General features: G+C 60.2%; 1 protein-coding gene across 1 annotated transcript; it reads right to left on the bottom strand.

The window, feature by feature from the left end:
- Window positions 1–947: 947 nt before the first annotated feature.
- On the bottom strand, window positions 948–17,983 carry LOC115502441 (zinc finger protein 444-like). The gene is made up of 4 exons (XM_030297812.1): window positions 17,859–17,983; window positions 13,054–13,398; window positions 3,410–3,494; window positions 948–1,999 (listed from the first exon to the last, which is right to left on the bottom strand). The coding sequence occupies exons 1-4, from the start codon at window positions 17,868–17,870 to the stop codon at window positions 1,026–1,028; spliced, it is 1,416 nt and encodes a 471-aa protein (XP_030153672.1). The 5' UTR covers window positions 17,871–17,983; the 3' UTR covers window positions 948–1,025.
- Between the last annotated feature and the right edge of the window lie 1,225 nt (window positions 17,984–19,208).

Genomic DNA, 19,208 nt, shown 5'->3' with positions numbered 1-19,208 from the left:
TCAGGAGGACAGCGGGCACAGGGACATGGCGCCCTGGCCGTGAGGAGGGCACCGTGACAAAGGTGTGTGCGGGCCGCTCACGCTGACAGTGCTCTGTGTCCGCGTTCCCTGACCACTGGACTTCCGACTCACAGGCGGGGGCGGAGACCTCCGAGTACACACTGGACATTCCCAGACGCTGCCAGCCACCCAGACCTGCCTCAGCTGTGGGGACGGTCCTGCCTCACAGGTCTCGGAAGGTGGAGCCAGCCTCTGGCTACAGATGCCCGACAGTCTAGCTGGCCACTTTCCCAGACCCGCTTGCAGCTAGGGCATGGAGTGTGGCCTGGGTCTTGCCGGTCAGATGCACCTTCCCAGGGAAGGCACCAGGGTTTGGACCCCAGGACTCTGCACTGAGATGAGGACAAGGGGTGGGGGAGACAGCACCCTGATGAGGCTGCCCAGGGACTGCATTCAACAGTGAGCCACACCCAGGCCCCTCCTCAACCACCTCTGCGAGGTCCCAGACCCATGGCCGCCGAGCTCATACCCCATCCTCAGCAACAGACTGGATTCCTCTCTTCGCAAACTGGGTTACCCCAGACCTACTGAAACCGGTATTCGGGGGTCCCCATGAATGGGTGGCCTCCCACAATTAACACTCTAGCAATGCCCGTTTAAATCTGCTGCTACAGATGTGAACACGGGAGCCCAGAGCGGGTGAGATCTAAGATCACGCGGCCAGGAAGCCACAGAATGACTTCAGAACCCCAGCCTCCAAGGCTCCTCCAAGGCCGGCCTCCGTAAGAGAGCAGTGGGGCGAGCCACACCCAGGCCCTTCGTGGGCCGGATGGAACCCACCTCCCCCTGGTCTCCAGGCGCAAGGACGAGGAAATGGTGCCCACGGCCTCCTGGCGATGGTGGGGGTCCAGGTGGGGCCTGGCCACAACAGAACCTGGACTGCGGTGTGCACAACTCAATGACTTTATTACTTTCCATATGCTGAACTGTCTCCGCGGCGCCTCCCAGGAGCAGCCGTCTGTCCATCACACGCCACCGGCCGCAGAGAGGAGCAAGGCCAAGGAGCCAACTGGCAGAGCCCGACCGTCCTGTGGGAACCACTGGCTCCTTCCGGTCCTCTCCCCCCCCCCTCCCCCAGACGGGGAGGGGTCTCCCTCCTTCGGCCCTCCTCCGGATCCAGGCTCCACTTCTGGGCTCCTGGGTCTCGGGGGGCGTCCCCGCCCGAGGCAGGTGCAGGGAAGGGAGGCGGCGCCTGTGGGCGCACAGAGTAGGTGGGAGGGGCTGGGAGGGCTTCGAAGCCGTAACACGAAAGTGGGGAGGGGACAGAAAGAGCAAAAGGACAACGTGACAGCCCGGGCCGGCAGAGGAGCCGGCGCAGGCACCGAGGGGGCTGCGGGCCCGGGCAGCACCGAGGGCAGAGGGAGGCGGGCGTACCCCAGGGGCCAGGCCGGGAACGCGCCCCCCCCCCCCCCCCCGGCCCGCCGCCGCCCCCGCGCCGCCCGCCGCCCGCCGTGGATGCGCTGGTGGCGCAGCACGTGCTCGCGGCGCCCGAAGCCCTTCCGCACTGCCAGCAGGCGAACGTCCTCGCCCCCGAGTGCGTCTTGCGGTGGCGCACCAGTGTGCTCGCTCAGTAGAACGTCTTGCCGCACTCGCAGCAGGCGTGCGGCTTCTCGCGCGCGGGCAGCGGGCGCAGGCCGGCCCCGGGCCGCCGGGGTGCGTGCCGCGGTGGCGCCGCAGGTGCTCCTTGCGCCGGAAGGCCTTGCCGCACTCGGGGCAGGCGTGCGGCTTCTCGCCCGAGTGGCTCTGCCGGTGGCAGCAGGTGCGCAGGCTTCAGGGCGGCCTTGCCGCACTCGGTCAGAGGCGGTGCCCGTCCGCCGGCAAGGCTCGGGCGCGGCCGGGCGCAGGTGGCCGCCGGGGCCGCGGAGGGCGCCGGCTCCTGCTTGTAGGGGCGCGGCCTGGGTCCCCCGTCGCCAGCAACTCACCCCGGGGACCGCGTCTCCTGCCGGGCAGAGCACAGGGTAGGCGGTGGCTCCGCAGACGGCGGGGGCGGGGAGGGCAGGGCAGGCCGGGGATGAAGGGCCCCCCGCTGGAGCGGGTGGGGAAGCTTAATGCCTGGAAACCACGGGCGGGAGAAGGGCTGACTGCAGGCTGCTTATTCACCCCTAGGAGCCCTGTACCCAACACGGTGCTTGGTACACACCACAAAGTCCATCGCCAATAAACGCACCGGATGCACGGATATGAGGATGGGTGAATGGCCGTGAAATTCGTTGTACAGAGGAGGGGCTTGATGGTGACGGCAGGTCCGGGTGGGTGACGGAGGGGAGGAGATGGGCAGATGAATCCAAAGTACCAGGGTGCAGGGTGGATGGGTGGGTGATGGATGGAGGGGAAGTAGGGAGACGACGAATGAATGAGTAGGAGCAGCTGATGTTGAACATGGGGTGGGAGGTAGACGGCTAGGTTTAGTGGGGTGGTGGGGGGATGGGTGGGTTGGTTTGCGAGTTAGTGGGTGAGTGGCAGGCTGAACTGCTTGCCCCGGGAAGGGGTGGGCACAGGCAGCGTCCAAGTGGGTATCTGGGTGACAGACCGATGGTAGGTAAGCATGTAAGTCAGGTGGACGAATGAACCTCATTTTCCTTTCCCCCGTCTTTCAAACTGCTCTATGGCGTTCCAGGTAGATACGCAACCCTTTCATCCGACTTGCCTCACAAGCTTCCAGCTCATGACTCAACTTACAAAAACAGTTTCCAGCACACTGAAGAGTCTGGTCCCCCCTGTCCCCACCCTTCCATGCCACCACCGTCCCAAGCCGTGCTGTCCCGGCCTCCCCCACCTGTGGTGGTGCAGAGACCCCTACTATCGTGCAGAGCCCCATCCCTATCTGGCTCTGGCCCGACTTGTTGTGTGCTTCGGGCAAGCTGCTTGAGTTCTCCTGGCCTCGGTTGCTGCTGTTACATCTAGGCTTCCGGAGAGCCGAGTGTACCAGCTGGGCAGCCAAGGTGACGTGGGCTTGGTGCACGGCAGTGTATTTAAAAATACAAAAAACGTTTAAAAATCAGGCAACATCCTAGAAATCTACACTTCTGTCTTCTCTTGAGGAAAAACCGTAGACGTGCTGTGCCCATGTTCCCACGTGGCAACGCAGGCTGCAGGAGACTGGCAGGACAGTGCCTATCACTCGCCAACAGCTGGTGCCTGTCACCGGGCACCTGCTATCCTGACCCCCCACTCACTGTGCCCTCCATGGGGGCGTGTCTGACCCATCTCCAGCCCTGGTGCCCAGCTCAGAGCCTGGCACACGGCAGGGACACCACGAATGTTCACTGAACAAATGAGTGGCTGGCAGGAGGAGAACACCTTTAGGGTAAGAGGGGAGCACAGTGTGAAAGGGGGGTAAGCTACTCACCTAAAGGCATCATCACACCATCTTCCTTTCCGACAGCCACCCCAGAGCCTTCCGTCACATCCTGAGGTGCCCTCATTGCTGGTCCCTGAAACGAGAGATACGACACTCAGAACTGAGAGACCACAGCGATAGCCTCTACTTTTCTCCCCTGAGACCCCTGCTACATTCAGACAGTCATCAGGTCCTATCACAAGCTCCGGGGGAAGCCGGCCACCAGGCCTCCTGCTGGCCACCATGTGAGGGACCCATCTGGGGAGTGGACCCTCCAGCCTCAGCCACAACCTGAGACACTTGTGCCAGATGTGCCCCAAATTCCTGACCCGTGGAAACCGTGTGGACAGCAAATGTTTGTTGTCGCAAGCTGCCAAGTTTGGGGTGACTTGTATGTAGCAACAGACAACTGATGCACCTTCTTTAAATCCTGCCTTAGCTTTTTACTGCCCTTCGGGTAAAGTGCAAACTCCTTGACAAAATACACAAGAGAAACACATAAGCTACCTTTAACTCAAGAAAAAATAAAGTTTTTTTTTTCCATCAGGAATAGATTTTTTTCCCAGCACAAGTGGTGGACCGCTTCTGAGCACGATGGTGCCAGCCAGGAACACCAAGTTTACCGGAAATGTTTCAGACTAATTTAGGTTCCTTTACGCTATTGTCAATGTTTCTCAAGCCCTTGCCCCCCAAGAAACAGATTAGAATCCTGGTGCTGATGCAGGTGACTACTGAGTTCCACACATCCAACCCTACCTCTCACATTTTACTTCTTTCAAGTGTAACGTTTAGGATGGAAGTCAGCAATGCCTAAAATCTTTTTTTTTTTTAAGTTTATTTTCAGAGAGAAACACAGAGAGTGAGAGAGCAAGCGGGGGAGGGGGAGAAAGAGAGAGGGAGAGAAAGAATTCCAAGCAGGCGCCAGTGTCAACACGGAGCCTGACGTGGGGCTCAAACACACCAACCGTGAGATCACGACCTGGGCCAAAACCAAGAGCCGGCTGCTTCACTGACTGAGACACCCAGGTGCCCTAGTAGTGCCTAAAATTCTCTCACCTAGCAAGAAGAGTCTTCAGGAAGCTGCCGAAGCCTTTCTCAAACGTGCGTGGTTTGGAATCTGTGACGCCTACGTTGCCTGGTGGTGGCAGGATAAGTACTTTGCGCGGTCGCCTTTCTGCTCCGGCAGACTGAACTGGTTCCCGGCCACTGGTGCAGCTCAGGGTGTCAAGGTGCTGCACGTGCCACCCCGCTGCTTGCTGCTACTGTGGCCCACAAGGCCCGCGCGCCCGGCCCCGCCTCTCGCCAGGGTCCTGCCTGGAGCCCCACAGTAGAACACTTACGGCGCCCCGAGTGTGCCAGGCTCTCTCAAACCTCTACTCTTCATTCTGTTCTCTGCCTGGAACCCACTCTTCATACCCTTTCCCCTGTCTACCTTCTACATGTCCTTCAGGACCTGGCGGAGCCCACATCCCTGCCATTACACGCAGGCTTAGGACCCTGTGTGACTTGGGAACAGGCCCTACCCTGGTCCCCAGCACATTGCACTTCACAACAGCTTTACTCAGAACAGACGTACAATAAGTGCACACATTTAAAGCATACGGTCAAGTAAGTTTCAACACGTATACACGCGTGAAGCCACCATCACAATCGGAATGGCGGACACATCTAGCAGCCCCTGAAAGTCTCCTTGTGCACATCTGTGATCGCTCTGCCTCCTCCCCATTAAGCCTCAGCACCTGCTGGTGCGTTTCTCACCACTACCGGGCGGTTTTCACGTTCTAGAACTTGACACAGAACCACACGATAATTAGGTACTTTTCTGGGGTGGGGGGGGTGGGCGGTTCCTGAAATATATTATTTTGAGATTGGGATACTGGCCCACAGTTTTCTTATCTTGTAAGCTCTTTGGTTTTGCATGTCAAGGTAATGCTGGCCCCGTAGAAGGAGCTGGCAAAGTGTTAGGAACGTTCTGGATGCCGCATTAATGGAATCTTGCAACACACGGTCTCTTTCGACTGACTTCTTCCCTTTCCTACGTTGTGTGTGTGACGGTCGCCCCAGCCGCGTGGCTGCTTCCGCTGCGCGTGGCTGAGTATCGCTCCATTGTGAAGCTGGACCACATGTGTTTATCTGTTCGGTGGGTCCCCACAGGGGTCGTTTCCGCTTTCTGGCTGTCACAGATGCCGCTGTCCTGCCATCGTTGACCTCACAGAAGGGACGAGTTCCATGTGGACGACTCCCAGGAGGGGCACTGGTGGCTCACAGGGCGGCCCCGTGTCTAACCATCACGGGAACCGCAGACACCGCACAGTCCCACCACCACGGGAGAGGGCCCGGGCCCCTCGGCAGACGCCAAGCGAGTGAACAACGGACGTATCAAAGGGCAAAACCGTCTGCCTTCGCTCTGATGAAGGAGGGTTTCCTAAAAGGGGATGTCCTGACATAAGGGGGAACCGAAGCGTGGGGTCAGGGTTTGGCCCGTGACCGACTAGGTCCCTAGGTGCCTCCAGCCACACACCCACTCGTGGGACCCCGAGCAAGTTCCTGCCCCTCCAGGGTCGGTGCACAGGAACCGACCTGGTGCGCAGGTCGGTGCACAGGTGCTGAGGTGCACTCAGTCTCCCCGAGTCCGAGGGCACAATCTGGGGTACCACCTGCTCCCTGGCCCCCAGCAGGGCTCCTGCAACCGGCAGGTGCCCGCCCTCACTGGCCTCCACTGCGGCCAGGTCAGCACGCCGTGAGCAGAGCCCAGGACGCTGCACTGCCAGCAGGCTCTCCTGGAAGTTCTGGGGCCCGCACAGGCTGAACGCCCTTGCTTCCTCTGGAGGACCCTACGGATGTCTTGCGGCTCTGGTTTGGGCTCCCGGACAGCGGACGCTAGACCATGTGGAGACCAAGCACCGCCCACAAGAAGATACCCAGGCAGACTGGCAGTGGGATAAGGCTGATGCCCTGGGCCAGGCGTTGGGGGCTCAGTATCCGCTGTACAGCAGGGGTCAGAGCAGAATCTAGAGCGAGGGCCTGCGGGTTCTTTTCCTCCCGCTGCCCCCTAACTGGCCATGTGGCCTCAGGCAGGTTGGCCTCTGTGGGACTCTGTGGGACTCACACCTTCATCTGTGACAGAGGATACTGAGGCCCCAGGGCCGCATGCAGAGACAGGGAGGCCGTGCTGACAATGGGATTTACGGGGACTTGTAGCCTCCAGAGAGGTGGAGATGAGGGGGAGCCATGAGGTGGTCAGCTGTGTCTATACGGCTGACCCCCAATAAAAACTGCGGATGGCAGTCTGGGGAGCCTCCCTGGTTGGCAAGAGCAGGCGTCGTCCACACGGCGCCCCTGGGCGAGGAGCTTCACGGGCCCTGCCCGCGGGCCTCTCGCCTTTGCTAACTGGACTCCACGTCCTTCACTGAAACGCATCTGAAGTCCTGAGTCCTTCTCAGGGATTACGGAACCCAGGCTGGTCCTGGGGTGGTGTCACAGCGAGGGCATCCTTGGGGGAACCCCTGAGGGCTGTGCACTGAGCCGCCTGGCAGTCAGGACCGCGGGGTGCACGTCCACACTTCCCATCCTGGCGCTCGTTCGTGTACTTACTTGAGCTCTACCGGGCAAGGGGCGGGGGGTGAGGGCCACGGGCTCTGCAGGCCACAGCAAGAAGGCGGGACGTCCGTCTCGCACAGGTCTGGGGTCTGGCCCAAGTCCTGCTAAGCACTCAGATGCGTCGCCCCGGTGAGCCCCACCAGCCACCCTGAGCCACGGCCACGACGCCCCCTCACCTTCCTGCCAGCCCCACAGGTCCATCCGCCGACCTTGGCTTTCACATCTGACAGTGGACCTGTGCTCTCTTCTCTGAAGCCTCAGGACTCCCCTGAGTGCTGACCTCTGAGGCACAGACTGGCGGGTGTTTCCTGTTGTGCTGATCACAGCTGGGCCTCCCCGCTCCTGCCCGCCCACCAGCTTTCCTCCGGGCTTCCCGGGCTGGCGGACGCCCAAGCCCCTTGGCTACGGTGTGCCTGGACCGGACTCGGGTGACTGACAGCAGGCAAGTCGGTTCAGCCCCATCCACCTCCCCATCACCTGCAGAACAGACCAGGCTCTCCCTCAACAGAGGTGACAGGAGACCTCACACTGCTGCCTACGTCAATCTTCTCTCCCAGGACAGACGAGGAGGCCGGGGAGGCTACTCATACCACTTGCTGCAAGCACTTTTTGGAGCACCTACTATGCACCAGGCACTACTGAAGCAGGAAGCCTGGTGAAACGAGACAAAGGCCCCTGTGCTCTAGAGTCCTACGTTCTGGCCATCAGACAAACCATAAAGAAGTAACGAGTTTCCACAAGGCTGGCTTAGCCAGTAGGGATTTCTTTCAGCCCCCTGGAATCGGTGGGGGGGGGGGGGGGAGTCCTTAGAAGCGTGGAGTCCTCGTACGCGGTTGCAGGGACGCCAAGTGAGAAGCCACTCAGGAAGCATTTGGCAACTTGTTCTAAAAATTACACACACTTGGGGCACATGCACCCCGATGTTTACAGAGCACTATCAACAAAAGCCAAATTATAGAAGGAGCCCAAATGTCCATCGGCGGATGAATGGATAAAGAGGATGTGGTGTATGTACGCAATGGGATACTACTCGGAGATGAAAAGAATGAAATCTTGCCATTTGCAACTATGTGGATGGAACTAGAGAGTATTATGCTAAGTGAAATAAGTCACAGAAAGACATATGGTATCACTCACATGTGTAATTTAAGAAAGAAAAAAACAGAACATATGGGAAGGGAAGGAAAATAAAATAAAAACAGAAACAGACCATAAAAGACTCTGAAATATAGAGAACAAGCTAGGGGTTGCTAGAGGGGAGGTGGGTGGGGGATGGGCTAAATGAGTGACGGGCACACAGGGCCCCAGGGTGACGGGGCCGTGAGGGCAGCACTTGGGGCCCTGGGGTGACTGCACGGCTCTGTGTCCTGACTGTGGCTGTGGTTACGATTAGCCACCGCGTGTTAACAGCAGAAAGAACCATATGCCCCCTGGAAATGTTAGACACACAGCCAAGGGGCGCCTAGGTGGCTCAGTCGGTTAGGACTCCGACTTCAGCCCAGGTCGTGATCTCACGGTCCGTGGGTTCGAGCCCCGCGTCGGGCTCTGTGCTGACAGCTCAGAACCTGGAGCCTGTTTCGGATTCTGTGTCTCCCTTTCTCTCTGACCCTCCCCCATTCATGCTCTGTCTCTCTCTGTCTCAAGAATAAATAAACGTTAAAAAAAAAAAACAAAAAAAAAACACACAGCCAAAGCCACAGCTCCTCGCACTGTCACAACGGATTCAGCACCTGACCGTGAGACCCTCCAAGAGTGTTTCTTGAAGCTTCCACGTGCTCTAATGAGCGGCCAGGTCTGGAGACACAGCCGGACCCCCGAGCACACACAACTCGTCCTGGCAGGCTCCGCCGAGGATAGGCACGGACCCACAGACCAGAGCAGCCCTAGTCCTGGGGGCGTTTCCCAGATGCCAGCTCTCCCTGCACCTCCCACAGCGTCACCGCAATGGCCTAACACCCTAGCGATAACCACTGTCCATACCTTTCACCTAAATGGTCCTGAGTCACACCGGAAGTGGGGCAAGGGCATCACAGGGACACTGTGGACAATTCAGCGCGATCACGTAAAATGGCGTCACCCCAGAGCCCTGGACAGCTCTGAGCCCGAGTCCTGCTCTCCTACCAGAACCGGAGAGAACACACAGAAGGGGCGGTGAAGACATCTGGGCACACGGGCAGGCCTCCTCCAAGCGGAGGCCTCCTCCAAGTGGAGGGTCATCGGGAACCACGACTCCACGAGAATCGAGGACCCCCCACTTCCTTGTGCACACACCTGCCTCTGGCCAGGCACAGCAGTGCCCCTGACGACATCCACACCCTGATCCTAATCCCAGAGCTCGTGACTCTGTGACTTCACGTGTCAAAAGGGCTAGGACACTGACGATGTGACTGACTTAAGGATCCTGATGTGTGGGGACAATCCCAGATCATCCCGACGGGCCCCATGTCATCATGGGAGTGTTCTGTGTGAAAGAGGGATAGCTGAGGGTCAGGAGGGGATGGGACCTTGGAAGCAAAGGTCAAGTGAGGCACTCTGCAGACGGAGGAAGGGGAAGAAGGCCACGAGCCACAGCATGTGGGTGCCCCGGAAGCTGGGAGAGGCAGGAGACGGATGCCTTCCTGGGGCCGGACCCCCCCTCCCCGGACTCCCCCGGGACCTCCTTCTGGGGCTTCTGGGGATGGATTCCACCCCACTCCCCCGCCTGCTTCTGGGGGCGGATCCCCCCTCCCCCTGGACCTCCTTTTGGGGACAGATCCCCACCCCTGGGCCTCCTTCGGGAGACAGATGCCCCCCAGCCTCCTTATGGGGACGGATCCCCACCCCCCTGCCCTGGAGCCTCCTTCTGGGGACAGATTCCCCCCCCCCCTTCTTTCTGGGAATGGATCCTCCCCACCCACCGGAGCCTCCTTCTGGGGGCGGATCCCTTCCCCCCACCCACCCAGCCTCCTTCTGGGGACAGATCCCCCCCCACCCTGGAGCCTCCTTCTGGGAATGGATTCCCCCCGGAGCCTCCTTCTTGAAGGAGCACAGCCCACACCCTGGTTTCAGCCAGCGAGACCCGAGTCAGACCGCTGACCTCCAGAACCCTGAGTGGGTAAGTCTGCATCGTCTTTAAGGCACGGGGTCTGCGGGAATTTGTTACGGAGGCAGCAAGAAGAAACACACAAGCAACCCTGGGACACAATGACCCAGAGAAGCCGCCTGAGGGGAGGAAACGGAGGGGTGAGGCTCGTCCCAGGGAAGGGTGGAGAGGGTATCAGAGAGGCAGGAAGGCACAAAGGACCACAACTGCGTCCCTGGCACCCGACAGTGCCCCACAGACGCTCGCGACGACATCCTGCCATCTTTCCAACTCCTCATTCCCCCTGTCCACCGGCCTCTGACCCGCCAGCCTCTGTGCCGGCCTGGGCTGGGCTCCAGCTGCTCCCTCGTCTTGGCTGCTCTCCTCCTGGTCTCTGCACGGCGGGTCGCTGGCACCACGCGGCCACATGTGGCTGCTGAGCACCCAGAAAGGTGCCAAGTGCCACGTGCCCAGAGGGTCACAACCTGGCTATGCTAAGCTCAACCAAGTCACCTATCAGGATTAAACCGACTGGTTTCTCTTCAGCCCTCCCGAAGAGCTCCTAGAAGGCTGTCTTCAGCCCTCCCGATGTGCTCCTAGAAGGCTCTCTTCGGCCCTCCCGACCTGCTCCTAGAAGACTCTCTTTGGCCCTCCTGATGTGCTCCTAGAAGGCTCTCTTCAGCTCTCCCAACCTGCTCCTAGAAGACTCTCTTTGGCCCTCCTGATGTGCTCCTAGAAGGCTGTCTTCAGCCCTCCCGATGTGCTCCTAGAAGGCTCTCTTCGGCCCTCCCGACGTGCTCCTAGAAGACTCTCTTTGGCCCTCCTGATGTGCTCCTAGAAGGCTGTCTTCAGCCCTCCCGATGTGCTCCTAGAAGGCTCTCTTCGGCCCTCCCAACCTGCTCCTAGAAGACTCTCTTTGGCCCTCCTGATGTGCTCCTAGAAGGCTCTCTTCAGCTCTCCCAACCTGCTCCTAGAAGACTCTCTTTGGCCCTCCTGATGTGCTCCTAGAAGGCTGTCTTCAGCCCTCCCGATGTGCTCCTAGAAGGCTCTCTTTGGCCCTCCTGATGTGCTCCTAGAAGGCTGTCTTCAGCCCTCCCGATGTGCTCCTAGAAGGCTGTCTTCAGCCCTCCCAATGTGCTCCTAGAAGGCTCTCCTCGGCCCTCCCGACCTGCTCCTAGAAGACTCTCTTTGGCCCTCCTGATGTGCTCCTAGAAGGCTGTCTTCAGCCCTCCCGATGTGCTCCTAGAAGGCTCTCTTCAGCTCTCCCAACCTGCTCCTAGAAGACTCTCTTTGGCCCTCCTGATGTGCTCCTAGAAGGCTCTCTTCAGCTCTCCCAACCTGCTCCTAGAAGGCTCTCTTCAGCTCTCCCAACCTGCTCCTAGAAGGCTCTCTTTGGCCCTCCCGACGTGCTCCTAGAAGGCTCTCTTCAGCTCTCCCAACCTGCTCCTAGAAGGCTCTCTTCAGCTCTCCCAACCTGCTCCTAGAAGGCTCTCTTCAGCTCTCCCAACCTGCTCCTAGAAGACTCTCTTTGGCCCTCCTGATGTGCTCCTAGAAGGCTCTCTTCAGCTCTCCCAACCTGCTCCTAGAAGACTCTCTTTGGCCCTCCTGATGTGCTCCTAGAAGGCTCTCTTCAGCTCTCCCGACCTGCTCCTAGAAGGCTCTCTTCAGCTCTCCCAACCTGCTCCTAGAAGACTCTCTTTGGCCCTCCTGATGTGCTCCTAGAAGGCTCTCTTTGGCCCTCCCGACGTGCTCCTAGAAGGCTCTCTTCAGCCCTCCCGACCTGCTCCTAGAAGGCTCTCTTTGGCCCTCCTGATGTGCTACTAAAAGGCTCAGGATCCCAGAACTGGCCTGAGTCCCACTTCTAACTGGACAGCACTGCTCTGAACCAGGGACTGGCAGGCTTTCCTGCAGTGGGCCGGAGTAGAGGATCTTGGCTGTGCTGGCCCCCCCGGCCTGTGTCCCCACTGCCTCACCTTGCCCTTGTGGTGAAGGCGGCCACCGGCAATGCACAGGACAGGCAGGGCTGTGCATCCAGAGAGGTCCAGGATGGGTGGGGGCAGGGCTGGCCCACTGGCCAGTTGGGCGACCCCTGCATTTACTAAAGAGTGCAGCCTCCCCCAAAGGGATGGCTGACCTTTGCCCTCAACCACCACCGGGAGGTGACCTCCAAGCCCCTGGGGCATCCTACCTGCCTGGGGGCCTGGGGCCACACCAGCTGGGTCCAACAATAGGAGGTACAACAGTGACTTTCAGACGCTGCACCTGCTCCCTGCAGGGGGGCTGGAGAGCGAGGTGGGTCGTGCCTGTAGCCCCAGTAAGCACTCGGGGCACCACCACGGCTCAGGGAGCCACCCCCCACTCCAGCCGGCCAGACTGCACACACGTGGTCATATAATGTTGCCGGGAGGAGTCAGCCGCCCTCATGCCATGTGAGGGGGAGGTCGGAGGCTCCTTGTGGGTGGGGCTCCTCCAGACCCCACCCCTGCATCTCTCCTCACCTGGACCCACCCCTGCATCCTCCCACTGCCGGGACCCCGCCCTTGCGCCTCCCGCCTCTGCTGAAGCTGCATCCTCGTCCTCCTGCCAACGTGAGCAGCATCACCAGCACGGTAAACAAGACGGCTTTCACGGAGTCCTCCTCCTGACTCGCTCCACATAGGTCTCTGGGAGACCCCAAAGCTGCACGAGGGTCCGCCGGCAGGGTGGTCTCAGGGACCACCTGCACTGCTCTCCACGCCGGACTCTCTCCGCCCCACGACCGGCCGCCCGGGGCTTGCCTGGTGTGCTTGCTGACGCATGAAGCATCACTCCTACCCACTGAGACCAGCCTCCTTCTGTAGGTCTGCAGGGGCGAGGCGGGAGGGAGGCCAGGCTGTAGGTCTGCAGGGGCGAGGCGGGAGGGAGGCCAGTCTCTGAGCGAGCCGGCGCGCGGAGGTGGCGGCCGAGGGGCACGCGTGCGAGCAGCCCCCCCCCCCCCCCCCCCGCGTCTCACCCAGATCTCCTCCAGCATGTCCACGGCGTCCTCCCCGCTCTTGGGGCCGCGGCTTGCACACCCAGGCCTGGATGTCTGCGGCAGGGCGCTCAGGAACTGCTCCAGCACCAGCAGCTCCATCTCTGCTCCTTGGTGTGCACCTCGGGCCGCAGCCATTCCCGGCACAGCGCGTCGCAGCAGGCCCAGCGCCCTCGCGGGGGCCCGGGCGCGTCTCCCAGGTGGAAGTGGCGGAAGCGGTGCCACGGTGAGTCCAGGGCCAGGCCCTCGGCAGCCTGGCCTTCCTGCTTCACGGGCTGGGGACACGGGCCCTCCCATGGGGTCGCGAGCCCCGCAGGGACAGCGGGCCTGTGGGGGAGGTGAAGTGAGCGCGGTGAGAGCTGGGCCCGCGATGCTAGAAACCGCCGCCTCCTCCCACCCTCCCACCGTCGCCGTGAGGGGGCACCCCCAGGAGCCCAGTGACCTGCAGTGAGGGGCGGCATCTCTCTGTGCCTCAGTCTCCCCTATCTTGCTCGGCGGAGGGCCTGCGGGGGAAGGTGCCTGGGGGCTGTGGCGCCCAGTGTCCTGCACACAACAGGTGCCCAAGGAATGGACATTCGGATCCCGGTCCTGGGACACAATAGGCTCAGACCCTGGCTCCGCCCTCCCTGCGGAGTGACCGTGGGCACTGCAGTCTCTTCCCCCCAGTTCAAGTGAGCAGAGCGGGGCATCATCGTGAGCACCACCATCGTCATAACCGCTCGCCCGCATGACGTACAAACCCCACCATCCCCAGCGTCCCCAACGGCAGCTGCTTCGGGACGCCTACTGCAAAGCCACCCCCAAATCGTCACGCTGAAGCTCTAACCCCAGCACAACATCCGGATGTGGGATGTGGGGAGGTGACGAGGAGGCCACCAATGCCGGCTGAAAGCTGGTGGAAGGTGTGAGCTTCGTTAGAGGATGGGTCAGTCGTGGGGGGGTCTAATGTGTGCGGTGACTGTGCCTCCTGCTAGAAGCCGTGAGAGCCGCGATCCCCAGAGTTCTCGTCACAAGAAACAAGTCAGCCAACGAGAGGTGACGGACGTCAGCAGAACCGACTGTGGCGAGCGCATCGCAACGTCTACACCCGTCATCGCATCACCACCTTGCGCGTCAATCACACCTCAATACAACTGGGGAAAGACAGGAAGTCACGAGGATGAGGTCCACATCCAACAGGATTGGTGGCCTTGGCGGAAGAGAAATCCCCACCACCTGCCCTGTGAGAACAAACCAGGCTGCCGTTCACAGTCAGGAAGCGGGTCCTCCCCAGACACCCAATCTGCCAGCACCTGACCTTGGACTCTGGCCCCAGAACCAAGACAGACAGATGTCTGCTGTTAAAGCCCCCAGCCATGGGGCGCCTGGGTGGCGCAGTCGGTTAAGCGTTCGACTTCAGCCAGGTCACGATCTCGTGGTCCGTGAGTTCGAGCCCCGCGTCAGGCTCTGGGCGGATGGCTCGGAGCCTGGAGCCTGTTTCCGATTCTGTGTCTCCCTCTCTCTCTGCCCCTCCCCCGTTCATGCTCTGTCTCTCTCTGTCCCAAAAATAAATAAAAACGTTGAAAAAAAAATTAAAAAAAAAAAAAAAAAAAGCCCCCAGCCAGTGATGGAGCGGAGGAATACACGGATGGGCCCCCAAGCACGTCCACGAATTGGGAAACGTGGCAGATTGCAGGAGTTCACCCATGTCCATAGTCCCCTTCTCCTCTGTGTGATCCCCCACCCCCGAGGAAGCCAGGTGCCGCTACTTCCGCTTTCCCCTTCCTGAGGGAGGGAACCCAGACGTGACCCCGGGAAACAGCTGGAAATGTCTGGAGATTTTTCACTGTTGGATGGGGGAGGGGAACAGTGCCTCTGGCGTCCAGCAGGCAGAGGCCAGGGATGCTGCTAGGTGTCCTAGAGCACACACGAGAGCCCCATGGCACAGAATGGTCCAGTGCCAAGGCCGAGAGACCCCGGCTTGGGAGAGAGGTCCTCGCTGGGTCCAGGGACCCCTGGGTCTTGGCAGGTCAGAAGGATTTCATCACAAGAGATACTGCCTGTTTTACTCCCGTTCTCTGGGTGTGCCGTGGGGTCTTCAGAGGCTGCATGGACACGGGCTGTGAGCGGCTGAGCTGAGGTAGTCCCCTGGATAGCCTGAGTGCAAAGCCCTGACGCTTAACCACTACACCACCGACCACAGGCATCATCTCATTGCTGGGTCGGCTGTCACAGCCCCCGCAGCATCTCCCTGCTCCTGAGAGTGTCGCTCTAGTTGCAAATCACCACAACACTCAGGAAGGGGTTTTTTCCTTAATAGAAATCACGTTGTGACACTTCCCCGCTCCAAACCTTCTGACTGCTTCCTTGCCTACTTTTCTGATTTCTTCCTTCTATCCCTGGCTCTCTATACTCAGCCACACTGCCTCCCCGATTATCTTCTTGGACCTAAGGCAAGTCCTATCCCAGGGCCTTTGTACCTGCTATCTTCTCCTTCCTAACCCTTGCTCAGCCGGCTCCTTCTCATATTTGAGGCCTCCATGTGATTCCCCCCCCCCCCCATTGGAGAGTCTCCTCAGATCATCTGATTTGCACGGCATCCACACACCATTCCCTGCAGTTACCTTTCCCTTTAGTAATTCCCTTTTAGCGTTTAACAAGATGGGCTGTCGTGTTTGTATGCTGTTTTCCCTCACAAGAATTCAAGCTTCATTGAAAGCAAGAGACCCCAGGAGAGCCCAGCATGCTGGCTGGCACTCAAAGGAGATGTACAGGATGATCTTTCCTCTGAAAGGAGTATTATGGCCCCCACTTCACAAGTGGAGAGAGTGAAGTTACTCAGCTAGTAAGGGGCAGAGCTTAGGCTCTGCAGGACCACCTCCTGCCTACTCGTCCCTCCATCTAAGCACTGACTGGGCCTGGGAGAGGCAGGGTAGGGTTTCCAGAACACCTGGGCCAGAGCTGAGTCTCGAAGGATGCACAGAAGCCTTCTGTACTGTGACAAACACCCTCCCCCCCACCCCCGAAGGGAGTGGAATCTGACCTGAGGGAGCCAGGCCCCAGCACCAAGTGGCAGGGCCCTGTAGTCATGGGTCATGGGTAGCCACGTTCCCACAGCTGTCCACACTGAGTTTCTCACAGCAGGGCCAGCGGGACCCTTCTCTGGGTCCCGGGGTCACCACCCTGAGAAAGCACACACTAAGTGCTAAGCAAGTTCATGCCACCCTGTAAACCAAGTGCCTCCTGCTACTGCTACAAAAGCATCTGTGACACTGTTGTCTGTGTCCAAGGAGTATCGTCCTGCCCGACCAGGCACCCTGGAGGCCTTGGGAGACAGCCACTGAGTGGCCTCTGTCTCACACTGCCCCCACCCCACCGTCCCAACAGCCCTGTGAGCTGGGTACCATGGTGAGCAGGAGAAATGAACACTTAGAGGCAGGATTCAAACCTGGAACCGTTCTGACTCCAGAGTCCCAGCACCTCTGCACAGCACGTTTGGCTAGCTGAATGCGAAAAGATGGGCTCTGGACCTTGACTGCGTGCCCCACTGTGTGACCTTGGACACGTGGGCTTCACTTCTGCACCTGGGACACAGGACTCGTGTAACAGCTTCTTCCCCACAGGGGTTGCTGGGAACCTGAACTAGAAGCGGCCCAGGGTTTCCAGACCTCAGCACCGGTCATATCCGGGGCCAGATAATTCCACGTTGTGGCAGCTGCCCCATGCAACGTAACGTGTTTATCGACATCCCTGGCCTCTTCCCCCAGATGCCAGTGGCTATCTCCCCAACTGCGACAACCAGAAATGGTTCCAGATATTGCCACATGTCCCTGGGAGGCAAACTCGACCCCGGTGGAGAGCCACGGGTCCACTGGACAAATATTTACTCAGAGCACAAGGGCCCTGCAGCAAATCCCAGTTCGGCCACCTACCAGCCATCTGTCCTTGGACGAGATACAACAGCACCTTTTACACGGACTCTCCACAGCCTGGGCTGTACAATGGGGAGAAAAATCAAACCAATCCCAGACCGCAGAAGGAATTCAAGATACAAGGACAACAAAGACGCTGAGAATAGCACTAGGCGCTATGCAAGTCCTCAACTGGAGTCAGAGCTGAAATTCCTGCTACTTTGTGGAGTGCTAGGGGGCACCGCTATTAACCAAACACGCATTAGAATCCAACTCCAAACGGGAACAGGAGACGCAAGAGGGCGACTGGAGGGGGGCGAGAAGGGGCAGTTTCAGGTGGCAACAGCAGCAAACGCACCCTCGAGGCATCTTGCACCCACTAACCAACTTCCTCCCCTGAGCACGGCCACAGAGGTGGGCGCTCCAGTCCACAGGGAGCGCAGCGAGGGGACCCACCTTGTCCCGGGGACTCCCAGAACTCCTGGGCGCGCGCGCGCGCGCTCGAGGTCGAGGCAAAATGAACCACCTGCACCCCTCCAGAGGGGCGGGCCCCCGAGCCCCCGGCCCCACCCCTGGGGGGCCCCTCCCCCTTCCCGGCCCCTCCCCCCTCCCTCGGCGGCTCACTTGCCTCTGCGTTCCCCACCTCCAGGGGCCACAGCCCCCTCCCACTTCCCGGCCCTCCCCCAGCCCCTCCCCCCCGTGCCCTCTCCCATCCCCCTCGCCCACCTCCCGCTTTACTCGGTCCCCGTCTTCTCCCCTCCCCCCCCCCGCTCCCCATCCCTCCCTCCTCCGGCCTCCAGCCCCCCTCTCCCCAAAGCGCGTCCACCAACCCTCCCAGCCCCCCTTCCCCCCTCGCTCACCTCACTCTCCCAGACGAGGCCCCCCAAGCCCCCTCACCTCTTCGCACATGCGCACAAAGCTCACGGGGACTCCATGCCCCGGCAGGCTTTGCGCCAACTCATCCGTCCCCCCTCCCCCAACCCTCCGAGACCGGGTAGTCCGTTCCACGCCACACCACCGCCTTACGGGCCTCACCCAGAACTACACTTCCCAGGAAGCATCGCGGCAAAGGACGCGTCCCGTTGGCCCCTCGCCGTGGCGTCCCTCGCACGCCTGTCTCCGAATGCTCTAACGGCACCAGAACTACACTTCCCAAGGTGCATTGAGCACCGCCAGCGGCCTATCAGCCCTCGCAAACAAGGCCTCTCAGCGCGCCGGGCTTTGGACTACATTTCCCAGAATGTATATAGGGCCTCCCATTGGCTCGCGCGCGAGCCCGTGCTTGCGAAGACGTGCCGACGGGGGAGGCGGTGGGAGGGAAAGGGAGGAGCGTTGGCTGCGCTGTCCTGAGTGGGGGGAGGTCATGTGCCGGGAGCTCGGGAGTGAAATCCTTTGGCGATCTGGGCGATAAGAGAGGAGGGGCCCCGCCAGAGCTCTGCGCCTGTCTGGCCTGCGGGTTGTCTCCTTGACAATGGGTCGCGTTTCCTCCCCTATAGTACCCGGCGGCGCTGACCAGGTTGGAGGTAGACGTGCTCGGCCCGGGGGCGCCCTGGGCCCTCTGGTTCGGCTCCTCTGGCGCAAGCCTCAGTGCTTCAGACTTCAGTGTCCTCTCCTGTGTGAGTCGGGAGAGGAGGCTTCCTGCCACACGTCCATGGCGTGCCCCCATCGGATAGGGCAACTGCCTCAGTTTCCCCATCTCGGAACCAGAAGAAAAAGTGGTTCTTGGAGCGGGAGGAAATCTTAAGAGATGGGTCGAAGCTTCGTATCCAGACGGATCCAGGCCTGGGGACGCTCACACGAGCCTCGGGGGCCCGGGGGCCAGAGCCAGACGCCATCCCCTACCTCGAACAGTAACTTTCCCCCCGGGTTTCACAAGTGGTCAGTGGCTGGATCAGAACTTGTTGCCCAAGACCGGTGAAAACCATCGCCCTCTTTGTGGCCCACCCTCCCCCGGCCCAGCCCTCTGCCCTCTCTTCACTCTTGCTTCTTGTGTTCCAGCCACACGGGCCTGCTTCTGCCCCTAGGAACTCGCTGATCCCACTCTCATCTGATCGCCCAGTTGACATCCCCCATCCGGCAGGGTGGGGGAGGGGCGGCAGAAGTTTTTGCACCCCCGCCTCGCAAGGACACACATCTTCCCTCCGTCTTACAGACTCACCGTCTTACAGAATGAATCCTTTGTCCACCCAAATGTCCAGGCCAGACATGGAAGGGTCGCCTTTGGCCCTGCCTTCAAGGTGGTCACAG

The sequence above is a fragment of the Lynx canadensis genome, chromosome E2 (assembly GCF_007474595.2).
Source record: "Lynx canadensis isolate LIC74 chromosome E2, mLynCan4.pri.v2, whole genome shotgun sequence".
Taxonomy (NCBI): Eukaryota; Metazoa; Chordata; class Mammalia; order Carnivora; family Felidae; genus Lynx; species Lynx canadensis.
This window is presented reverse-complemented; position numbering and strand designations above follow the sequence as displayed.

Bases quoted from the DNA above. Each gene is read 5' to 3' on its own strand.
- LOC115502441 (XM_030297812.1), bottom strand. The intron at 3,495-13,053 runs GTGAGACGCGGG...CTCTCGTTTCAG, and splicing joins ACATGCTGGAGGAGATCTGG to GGACCAGCAATGAGGGCACC. The intron at 2,000-3,409 runs GTGAGTAGCTTA...TCTGCCCGGCAG, and splicing joins TGGTGTGATGATGCCTTTAG to GAGACGCGGTCCCCGGGGTG.